Raw genomic sequence first — 12,055 nt, 5'->3', positions numbered from 1 at the left:
ACAGACCATAGTGGTAAGTCATGACTTTTTAATGGTAGTGACTTGGCCTCCAGGGGAGCAGAGTACTATAGATAAAATTCATCTTGCCAATCTAATAGGATTTCCTCTTATTTTTATTAACTGATCACAAAAATACCACTAAGTCACAAGATCAAAAGAAATAAAGATGAATTGGTCAAAACAAATTTTTAAAAATCTCTTCTTGTGATGTGCTTTGAAAATTAATCCAAAAACATATTCTTGGAAGATCTAATGAAATGCAGAATCAAATATAGAAAGCAGACAAGGCAGAGATGATAAATTCCAATGATCTTTGAGAGACAAAGGAAGAAAAAAAGAAAAGTAAGGCGGAAAATAAAATTGCAGAAATGAAAGATTTTATTGAAAGAAAAACAGATATAATGTGGATCAGCAAACAATCACCAAGCTTACAACCAAATAAACAATTTAAAAAGAATGAGCCATACCTTTTCTGAACTCTAGGAAGCACCTCAATTATACAATTTAAAAGTAATCATAAAAACTAAATAGCCCGCTCTTCCTTCCTTAGGAGAATATGGGACCCGCTCATGTCTCGGGTCTTTTACAAGCACAACCTCACCTTACAGCATGCAATTTCAACAGGGGCAATATTGCCCCCAAGGGGACAAACACAGGTTATTTTGAAGTGAAAATAATTGTATTCTTTTCAGGCACAGAGCACAGATATACGTTATAGTACAACAATATATCTGTGTTATTAAAAGTTCATGAGGGGGATAAGATTAGGAAAAAAATGTCTAAAAAGGCTCCTTACAGGGGGCAATAATTTTCAGAAAGTTGAGAAATATTGCCTCATAGAAATTCTGATTTGGCTTTGTATTAGAAATGTAACAGAGAATTCTAAAACACCTTCTCAAATTCATATGGGTTTCCAAACTAAAAGAATACAAAATGAAAAATACAAACGCTTGGTAGCTTTTGGTAGGGGTGGTAGTAGGTAAACGAAAAAACGTTTTATAATGCCTAAAGCAACAAAAAAGAAGAAAGGCAGTTTTTCCATGAATTTAATCATCCGAGGAGCCCCTAATACTAAAACCGTGAACTGCCCCTGGCGAAGGGCCGCTGGAGGTGCAGAACTCACTTCCCTCCACAGCCACCCGCTTCCTGGCCGAATTTCGGACTCTACAAATCAGAATGTGTGAGATCAAATCAGAACACGTGAGACCACAAATCATTTTCAGGTGGCTATTGGGGGGAAAAAAAACCAAAACAAAAACAGCATTTGCTTGGCACCCCTCCCTGGCATCAAATTTCTGACAAGCCAAAGCCTTAATTCTCCGCACTTCTCAGATCCCCCCAGGCTTGACCCAGTCGATTTTTGAGTCAGCAGCGCCCATCGCGCTACGGAAGGCTTGTATTTCTAAGGTTCTAAAGGCACAGGCGGGGACCAGACGGCCCGTCCTCCGGCGCCGTCCGCCTGCGCTGGCTAGAGGAACTCGAACCAGCAGCGCGGGTGGCTGTCGCGGAAGAAGAAGGAGTAGGCGTTACACACGGGGCCCGCCTGCCGCAGGTGCAGCAGGGCCCACAGGGAGTCGCCGACCAGGGCGGAGAGGGGCCGGGGCCCGCTGCGGTCACCTTCCAGCGGCTTCACGATCTGCAGTTTCTCGGGCAGGTAGGAGCGGCTGCTGAAGGACATGCCGGAGAAGCCGGTGAACTCGGAGAAGCGCGAGTGCGTGCCCAGGGACATGATGCTCTCGGTGGGCGTGAGGGAGCCGCTGCGCAGCTCGCCCTTCTCCGCCAGCTCCCGCAGCTTCCGCTCCTGCTCCTCCTCGAAGAACCTCCTCTCAGAGAGGTAGTTCTCCCGGCGGAGGGACAACCGCCGCAGCGCCGTCTCCAGGTCGTGGGAGCCCGGGGTGCCCGGCGTCCCCGGCTTCTTACTCCGGTCGTCGTTTCTGGAAGGAGAAACGGGCGTGAGAGCGGGCCACCGGCAGGGGGCGCTGAGGAAGCGTGGCGGGACGTCTTGGGAAGCAAAGACGGGCTGCTGACGTGCAGGCGACAACCAGAGACAAATGCCGGCCCTGAACAACTGCTCCCCTCAGTAGGGTTCTGTGGGGTTTCTTGGGGGGGGGGAGGTGTCGACGACTAAAATGGAATGAAAATTTGCACATACTAAGTAAAATCCAGTCGCTCTAAACATCTCCCTCAGGAACATTTAGGAAGAAACCTGCAGGTTGCAGTTCCTGCCCACCAGAAGGGCAACTGGTTCAAGGGACGCTTCTCTTTCCCCTTGATGCAAAGGAGCTGAAAACGCAACTGTGAACAAAACCAGCTCTGGAGGCGGTGGCTCACGCCTGTAATCCCAGCTCTCTGGGCTGTCAAGGCAGGAGGATGGCTTGAGGTCAGGAGTTCGAGACCAGCCTGAGACCCCCATCTCTACTAAAGATAGAAAAAATTAGCCAGGCGTGGTGGTGCACACCTGTAGTCCCAGCTCTTTGGGAGGCTGAGGCGAAAGGATGGCTTGAGCCCAGGAGTTTGAGGTTGCAGTGAGCTGTGATCACACCACTGCACTCTAGCCAGGGTGACACAGCAAGACTCTGTCTCAAAAAACAAAACAAAACAAAACAAAAAACCCCAGCTATGATCAAGGAGTTTTCTGTCTGACCCAATCGGTCCAGAAGAATCAATTTTATTAAGGAAAAGGGTGCACAAAGTGGACAATGTTGGTGGAGGGAGGAAGTTCTGCAAGGCTTCAGGACAAAGAGGAACTGATGCTGCTGAGGAAGGCCCACTCTACAGATGCACAGCATGACAGACAGTTGTGGGACTCCCTGCACCCCACCTTCTGAAGCAAACCAGATTCTGATCAGCAGACAGAGAGCCTGAGTCCTCCACAGCTTTTCCAATATCCAAGGTACAGAGGGGTCACAAAACAATGTCTATTTTGTAGTCTAACAGTGAAGATTAACAGAAGAAATATTCATTAATCCCTCTCCTTCTAGCAGTTTATAGAAAAGCAGACTTTCTGGTATCATCTTGTTATACCTCTTTAAACTGGTTAAAATATCAGTATCAAGGATATGCGTACGCTCAGTGGGTTGGTAGAACAGATCTGGGGAACTGTAATGTTTGTATCTTTCAGGCAATTCTCATCAACCTCCCTCTTACCATTACTGAACTGCATTCGCTCATACTACCTCTCTTCTCCCCAAAACAGAAACATAAAAACTCACAGCTCACTCACCCCAGGTCTGCTGCCTCTGTTTCCAGGATGATGCTGTTGGTCTTATTGTCAAGGACAACGTTGCCCACGTCACTGCCATAGAAGCTGGACCGGGGGGTGCTGACGCAGCTGGACAGGAGGGAGTTCATGGCCGAGGACTGGTTGGAGCCAGGGATGTTCATGGGGGAAGGGGTCAGAGACCTCTGCTTGACCACCTGGTTGATGTTTCTCACTGTCTCAAAGACACGCTTCTGGTGACTGGAGAGAGTGCACAACACCCATGAATAAGCAAATGCAGGAATGACTTTGGAGTTAAACCCTCCAAAAATTATCAACTGAGGAGCCAAAAAGGCACCTGGCCCACGACGAGGCCCCCAGCAGCCTGCTATCCTGTGCCTGCCACGTGTTTCTCAGGGTGTTTGGCGGCCTCCTCCACAACGTGAAATTTGAGACACTCAACACCCACTGAATCCAGGACACTAATGCACAGTTGTGTGCTAGCAAGAGTGATACTGCTTTTCACATCCCTAAAGCTTGACCTATAAATAAAAATACTTACGTATTATTTCTGTCTCTCAGCTAGTTTTCTTATTTCATGATATGCACCACAATGCAGGCTCCAGGAAGGCAGTGTAGCATGTGGTAGGGCTCAATAAATATTTGTAAATGGATATTTTTTGACAATTCGCATAAAAAAAACCATGACCTAAAATTAGTCTTAAATTTCTACAGTGAGATGAAAAATCCCAGACTTGTCTATTTTAAGAAACTGTTATTTCTAAGAGCAGACCCACATTTTGATGCTAATTTGTTCTCTTTTAAAGAGAAATGGGTAGGCATATTTCTATAACAGCCACTTCCTTAGGGGCTGCAGAGGGTGACACACATACACTGAAGCTCACTTGGACACTTGTCACTCTCAGGATCTCATATACGTTCTGTCTGTGGAATTTGGGTACAGAGAAATCGTGATGAAACCTGGTCCACAGGTTCCTTATAAACACCTTGGGACAGGCCAAGCACAAGATCTGAAGTAGGAAGAGAGATAGTAGAAGCCGACGTCCCTGGGTATATTCACAAAGGAGATGGAAGCCTTGCTCCCACCCCTGGAGGCGCCCTCTGTATCTCATACCACATCACTATATTTCTTTTCCTAACAGACATTAAAACATTTTTTAAAGTAATGCTCTCCACTGAAAGGAAAGGTAAAAATGTGCAGCTATGTCAAGATGGAGCTTGTGTTAAGAGAGATGGGAAATACATCTCTCCTTTTCTGGAACTTTCTGGAAGTTCATAATTTGTCTTTAAAACCTAATAAGAGGAGCTAAGGGATGTTGTCAGCTGTGTCCTATTATTTCCCTTGATCTGGACCGGAAAGGACCACAGTCATCACTGTTGGTGTCTGAGGCCCAAACATTGCTGGTTTTTGAACAACACAGGTCACAAGTTGTCTCTGAGGGGCTCAGAACAATAAAAACTGGCCGTACGTGATGTCTGGAGACTCAGGCTCTTCCAGCTGCAGCTCCTTGCGCATTGTTCCCTCGATCTCTGCTGCCAAGGAGTCCTGGGAAAAGCCAGAAGACACACGCCAAGTGAGCAGCAATTCACATGCTCTGTCTCTAAAAGAGGTATGCAGCCAGGTGAGCCACGTACAGTAAATTGAGCCACCAGAAGCCCACAGAGGTCCCACAACACAAGGCTAACAGCTTCCTCCATTGCTGGAGACCCTGGCTGAGCAACCGCCAAGGCAGATTCTGAATGTAGCCGTATCATCAGGCACTGAGTTTTAAGCCCCTAACTCACATGCAGCTAAGTGTCTGAAAGCAGACCCTGTGTTCCCTTGGCCAAATCATGAAGCTGCAACTGCAGCTATAAGGAGGGACAGAGAACTTACAGGGGGAAGAGTATGTTCAGAATGATGGGGACAGGTGAATTTCCAGATACCTCCGAGCTTACAAACAGGGATATGCATGGCATCACAGCCCACATGCCAGGCTAAGCTGTTGTCTACAGGGTCTGCTGCATCCCTCGGCTCATCCAGGATTCTAGCACAGACCATGCAGGGGCGGGGAACCTGTGGCCTTCTGATTTCAAGAGTGTTCTTTTTTAAGTGCCAAAGGAGGCAAGAAAAGCTTCATCTTTCTCTGCTGCACCCCTTTTAATAAAAGGATTTGTTCTGTAAAATTTGGATTCAGTCAAAAGGCCACACTTAAGGACCTAGAAGGCCACATGTGACCTTATGGCCACAGGTTCCCTATCCCCAGATGGCCCTCCAGCTTTGGCTCCCAAGCAAGCCCTCCCCACCTCCAAAGGGCACTCTGGCTCTGTGCTGAAGAGAAGGTCTCTACGTGCATGACCTGAGTCATGGGCACTGTCATCTCTAGGCCTCTGCTCTCGTCCTCCCTGGCCTCCCACAAGGGAAGTTCCTCTCCCCAACTATCCATGGCCTGTCACCTTTTAACAACCTGCTCAGGAAATGCAAGGTTCCTGTTTCCACCAGGAATCTCACATTTCCTCCCAAGCAGACACCCAAACACATTTAAGTCTTTGCTACTTTTCTGAACAATCGCTTACGCAATGCAGGTGGATGCCCACAGGACCAAGTGTGCACACAAAAGCACCTGCTGAGCACCAGGAGAGCTCAGGACAACCTAAAGGGAAGAGCTAAATCCGTGTTAATCAACAGAACTTCCCACAATGATGGAAATGTTCTCTCTCTTCACTGGGGCATGTATATATGAGAGCCACTACCACAGGTAGCTACTGAGCACTTGAAATGTGGCCAGTGTGACTGACCAACTGAATTCTTAGTTGTGTTTCATTTTAATTGATTAAAATTTACATAGCCACTTGTGGCCAGTGGCTCCCAGCAGACAGTACATGGGGACTCCAGGGCATCCACCTCCCAGCCCCACAGTCCACAGGGACGTGCCAGTCTGGAGGCTGGAACCAAGTGGGGAGACTCCACAGGAGCCAGCAGGAAGCCCAATCAAGTAAGGGCTGCTGGGCTTGTTTTCAATTCTTATTCACAAATATGCGATTTTATTTAGTAATTATTACCCACAAATTGCCACTAAACGTAAGTCTGGTAAAGGGCTTCCCTAGGTGAGTCTGACATCTTTTCAAGTCAGCTTATTTTTCTTAATACTGTTATTCACCATATAATTTACATTTGGAGTCCTGCAAAACAGAGATGAAGGGAGCTTCATACGCCTTAAGAAAAACAAGATATCAAATTTCTAGAGTCGGCCCTCCCAATCCATGGGTTCCATATCCTTGGATTCTACCTACCTCAGATGGAAAATTAAAAAAATATATACAAATAAAAAAATACAGAATAACAACTGTTTACATAGCAATTTCAAAGCAATGCTGGGATAAAGTCATAAGCAGGCTCTCGGACTTTTCTGGGCCATGACCCTCCCCCTCTGGCAGTCTGGGGAAGCCTGTGGACCTCTTCTCAGAATAATATTTTTAAATGAATAAAATTATTAGGATTACGAAGGAAGGCAATTATATCAATATAATAACATTTGTGATATACATACATACATATATATGGCTTTAGGACTGGTAATTACTGTCATTTTGAAGTGGAGATTAGCATCAGTGGTATTTTGAGGCATCTGTAACAACTGAAATGTGCTATGAAAACACCTGTGATTTCTACTGTGACAGAGTCAGGGGCGGTGCTAATGTCACTGTGGCTTGTTGTCAACCTTCACATAGGAAGGAAGTACTGAATACAGTTAAAAAGTAATGAAAATAATAGATATATTTTTCCTTCAAAGTTCACAGGCCTCCTGAATTCAGTCTGTGGACTCCAGATTAAGAAATCCTGCCATAAGGCAAGAGACTTGGGGACACAGTTGAGCAAAAACTGCTACTCACTGTTTTATTCAGCAATTAGAATGGCAGGGAGCAAAAGAGGTGGATCTGGGCATTCTGCATGGTGCAATCTTTAGACTGCTTTAAATATCTTCAATGCATAATGCACTTTTAAAATAGCCAGCTTTAAAAACGGGGCTATCCCAACAGCAACAGAAAAAGGCAAACAAAAGCTTTACCTCAGCAAATATGAAAGCTGAAAATCCCTCCAGAAGAAACTGAAATGCAAATTTTCAATTCAACTGTTCTCATGCAATGGTTTAGTTTTCAAAGACAAGGTTTGTCCTTGAGAGTGAGTAAGGCAGTGGAGTGAATGTGGGTGCCCAGGAACTCACTGCACCAAGATGAGGAGCCAGGAAGCAGGCGAACCCAGGCAAGGAGCCCGCAGCGCTACACAGGCCAGCGTGTGAGCTGAGTGCAGTTAGTGCTAGATCGGGGAACGTGGGGGTCAGAGTGTTCTTTGCTGCTTTTACTGGGATTCCTGGAATCAATGGATCACCCATCTGCCCTTTGAAAAGCTGATTGTGTCTTTCTTTTTGGTTTCTCTTACATTTCAACCAAGTTAAGAGAGAAAGAGAAAGAAAGATCTAGCCTGATTTTGACATGTAAAAGCAAAGCAAAGAGATCCTGATTTAGGGAAAGTGAGCCAGACAAGGAGTAGGGTGGGGGCAGTATCTGCTGGGGGTGGCAATGGGAGGCTGAAGGGAAAGAGAGCTCCAAGGAAAGGCCAAATTCAGAAGGGACCAAATTTCACACACATTTATACAGCCATCCGCTCCTATCTCACTTGGGGGAGTTTCTCTCTAAAGCTCTTCTCTCTTCAGAGAGAATTTGCTGTTTCATCAAACCATGTAAGTGAAACCTGAATATAAAGGAGTTCTTTGGAATTCACTCTTCAAGCCATCTATCCATCCAACCATCCATCCATCTGCATGTAGTATCCATTAAGTGTCCACGATTCTACAACATACCAAGCGCTGTGCTGGGTACACAGTATTGAAAGAGGGAAAACATTACAAATAAGACCTGGTCCCCACCTTCAAGGGGCTTTAGTCTCATAGAAGATGAGTGAGCTCATACCCCTGTAACATTTGATTCAGCCTGTGTTGCCCAACTCCTACAAGGAGATTAACCTCCTGGAAAATGCCCTTCTCAACAATGTTCCCCCAAAGCCCAAACAAGAAACAAATCAGGCCAGGGCTAAAAAATTAGATTGTGGGGAAATAATATGAAAAATGTAAAATAACCAGTTCAAGCACAAAGAGAATTTTTTTTTTTAGATCACAGATACTTAAAGCCACCAAGAAAATGATTACTAAGCATATAAAGAATCAGCAAAACTGTATGGGCATTTTAGGAATTCCAGAATGCACTTCTGAGGCTAAAACAGCACATACTCTAATGAGGTCAGAAAAAATTAGGTACAGCTTGAGCATCCCTTATCTAAAATGCTTGGGACCAGTAGTGTTTTGGATTATGGATTTTTTTCGGATTTTGGAATTTTTCCAGAATACATTCCAGTTGAGCATCCCTAATCCAGAAGTCTGAAATCCAAAATGCTCCAATGACTGATTCCTTTGAGCATCATGTTGATGCTCAAATAGTTTTGGATTTTGGAGCATTTCAGATTTCAGACTGGAGATGCTCAACCCGTATAAGTCACATCTTCCAAATATCTGAGGTTCCCACTAAATTTATCTCTTGATGGCAGGAGGAAAAAGACGACAGATTTAGAGGGATGGAAAATAAAGAAGCAATTTCATCTCATGTAGTTAAGAAGCCATCAGCTGGGCTCAAGCACCCTTGACTCAGATCCAGATCCGAGCTGCAGAGTGAGAAGCTAACTGTAAAGCCCCAACTCCAGTGGTCGGACTGTCAGACGCCACCTTCCTAGTGCCAGGGTCCCTGCTGCCCTCCGGTTGGGAAGAAATCACCAGCTCACCATGGGAAACAGGCCCAGTGAATGGTAGCGCCGGGAGGTGGTGTTGGGCATGGTTTTGTTCCGGAGGTTCTTCAGCTCCTCCTGCGCCTCATGAAGCATCTCCATGCACTCTGCGTATTTGTCCTCCAGCTCACGCAGCTGCGGGAGACCGGGAAAGAGGAGGACGGTCAGGATCTCCTGAGCACCCAGCTGCGCACAGACCTACCTACCTGACAGCCAGAGTCCCCAGCACCCCCTGGAATTGGCTGCCCTGTGGGCCTGTGGCTAAATGACAAAGCGCCTGCAAGACTTGCTTTTTGTTTGACTTGGGGCAAGCCTACAGACTCAGAAATCTTTTAAAATACTAACCACAGGCAGCTGTGAAAAAATCAACTACAATCAAAAGAAAAGGCAAATTGTCCCACTCTCGTATCAAGCCACATCTGTGAATGGGGCTCCATGTTGGTTGTTTCACTTATTTGAACATTTACAGGGCAGCTGCACGTGGCAGGCTCAGCTGGTGCAGAGCCCAGCCTCCCAGGTGCTCGCAGCCAGTAACAGTGCCGGTGGGCACAGAGTCAGGTGCAACTGAGAACTACCTCATGAGTAAAGACGAAATTAAATTCAATATAAAAACGGTTAAGATGGACATGACCGAAGCTGTCAAGGGAGGCTGATCTACCCTCACTGAGATCAGAGGCCCTGAAGAAATGAGGGAGAGATACTCACTTCGGCCGTGAGCTGCCGCTGGGCATCCTTAGCGGCCCCCAGGTGCTGGACGAGTTCTTCGTTTTCCACCGCGCACTAAAATGTGGCAGAGATAAATCATCTTCTAAGATACTGAGGTAAGTCCTTCTTTTCCCCTCTATTTCCTGATCTACTGTGATCTCATCACTTTCTACAATGAGATGTTTATCTTACATTGAAGTAGAATTCTGTCTTTTATGCAATTTTGAAGGCAGAGTCTTTCCTACATCCGTATTCATTCTCCGTAGGCCACCCACCTCCACCTCCAAAGCTCTCCGTAAGCATTTCCCCTCACACTAATAGCAAAGGTCTAATACCAGAAACTAAATTGATTCTGCTACTTCATCTTAAATCTCAAGGGGATATTGTTTTGCTGCAGAACACACTGGGCACACTTATAGAAACAAATACTAGACTAGATGATCCATAAGTTAAATTATAAAACTCCATAATAACAGCATGCTTTTAATGAATTCTGTTAATGTGCACATTTTTCTCAGGAGATAAGTGGTCACAAATGAGACTCCTCGTCAATTCAGGGCAACCAGTTTTATACTATTGAATGTACTAAGCTTTTTCTCCAAAGGGGCAGCACAAATCCTAAGATATGAAACTAAAGAGCACTGTCTTCTGGAGTAAATGTCCCTTCCCATCTCAGCATGGCCACTGTTGTATCAGCCAGAGAAATGCCTTACAGCTTTTGCCTTTTTCTGCAAATCAACGATTTGTGACAGCAGGTGTGTGATCTCCTCTTGCTGTCGGGCAGCATCTTCAGTCTTCTTGGCCAATTCCTCTGAGATACTAGCAATTTGGACGTTGGCATCTCCTTTGACAAAAATACAATAATCACAGGAGTTACGTCAGGAAACCACACACACAGACCCAGAGAGAGCAGTTTTCTTCAAGGTTTGTACAGGAAAAACCATCTTTATTACAAGATGGGGAGAGGAGGGAAGAGGGTGCAGGAGGAAGGAACTTACAGTAATCACTTTCCTGCATGGGGAAGCCAAGCGGTTTCTTCAAGGCTCAACCAGTCATGAGAAGGAACCTGGTCCCCTAGCTGTTGGTTGCTCTTGGGCTCAGTGTGGGATCCCAACCCCACTGACCAAGGCTGTCTTCCTAAAGCAAATCAGGCAGGCTCCAGGAGTCAGCCAGGAGGTGCCACACCAAACACAGGTGTGTTTAGTAAAGTTCCCACGTTCCACCCATGAACAAATCCACATCACTAACAGAAACCCCTGCTGCACCCTGTTCTAGAAAGGTACTGATGATGTACAGTGCAATTCCATTCCCTTGGGGTTTCCAACCCATATTCAGAGCCACAACTCATTTAACTAGATTTGAACATGGGGTGTGTTTCATTTACTTAGCATTTTGCCAAAATGCAAAATACTTAGCATTTTGCCCGTTTGCCTTAACTTGTAAACTTACAATAAAGAGGGTAGGGGTAAGTCTTTGCAAAGCTGACAATCCTGGCCCCAACTTCTACAAATCAAATTATTAATACTAGCAGTAAGCAGTTTTTCCACATCTTCAACACAGGTTTCTGTAGCCGGGCAATATTCCAGTAGAAAGCCAATATTACAACATCCATCTCAGTACGAAACTGAGATAATGTATGGCTGGTAACCTAGCACCCAATTCATAAATGGGGAGGGAGGGAGGTGCCACACAAGGTCACAAGGTCAGAGAGGCCTCAAGTTTTAAGAAAAATGCTACTGAGCCACAGGCTGGCAGGGAGACTATCCAATCAAAATGACGGCATACTCGAGAAAGTAAAAAGAGGGAGTGGGGGGCGGGGAGGCCGGGCCAGGGACATACGCAGCTCCTTCACGCAGTCGTTGACCAGCTGCTGCTCCTTCTCCTCATAGGTGATGGTCTCGGTCTTCAGCTGGCAGGCCTGCGGGCAAGACCCAGGTCAGAGGCCCCATGTCACACCTGGACTGGTGGGGCAGGCAAGGGCTGAGGCATGCAGAAGCACTAACCTGGGTCTGGGAAGCCACCCTTCACATCTCCCCACCTGTCACCCACTGCACCCCCAAATACAGAAAGTAAATCCGAATTCCCTGCTTAGTTAATGGATATGTACCCGCAAAGCAGAAAAGCTGACAATGCGTACCACTAGAGGGCGCCACACACAGCAATGGGCAGGAGAGCTACACACCCTGCTCGATTGAAACACTGTAAGCACAGCCACCGAGTCAGTCTATTCATTTGTGTCTGTCCCAACTCAGACATATGGACGCTTTGTGACCCTCACAGGGCCTAGGACACTGCCCTGCCTACGGCGGCATCCT

At 46.1% G+C, this 12,055-nt stretch overlaps 1 protein-coding gene across 1 annotated transcript in view; it reads right to left on the bottom strand.

Moving 5' to 3' along the window:
* The window catches only part of TRAK1 (trafficking protein, kinesin binding 1), a 58,670-nt gene that overhangs the window by 20,266 nt on the left and 26,349 nt on the right, over positions 1-12,055 (bottom strand). Inside the window, exons 6-12 of the mRNA XM_012653808.1 lie at positions 11,580-11,658; positions 10,454-10,584; positions 9,741-9,815; positions 9,033-9,170; positions 4,690-4,766; positions 3,224-3,460; positions 1,618-1,934 (exon numbers count right to left, since the gene is read on the bottom strand). Of these exons, the coding sequence (XP_012509262.1) occupies positions 1,618-1,934; positions 3,224-3,460; positions 4,690-4,766; positions 9,033-9,170; positions 9,741-9,815; positions 10,454-10,584; positions 11,580-11,658 (1,054 nt within the window). The remainder of the gene's footprint in view (positions 1-1,617; positions 1,935-3,223; positions 3,461-4,689; positions 4,767-9,032; positions 9,171-9,740; positions 9,816-10,453; positions 10,585-11,579; positions 11,659-12,055) is intronic.

This window comes from Propithecus coquereli, unplaced genomic scaffold (assembly GCF_000956105.1).
Source record: "Propithecus coquereli isolate 6110/MARCELLA unplaced genomic scaffold, Pcoq_1.0 Scaffold1, whole genome shotgun sequence".
Lineage (NCBI taxonomy): Eukaryota > Metazoa > Chordata > Mammalia > Primates > Indriidae > Propithecus > Propithecus coquereli.
This window is presented reverse-complemented; position numbering and strand designations above follow the sequence as displayed.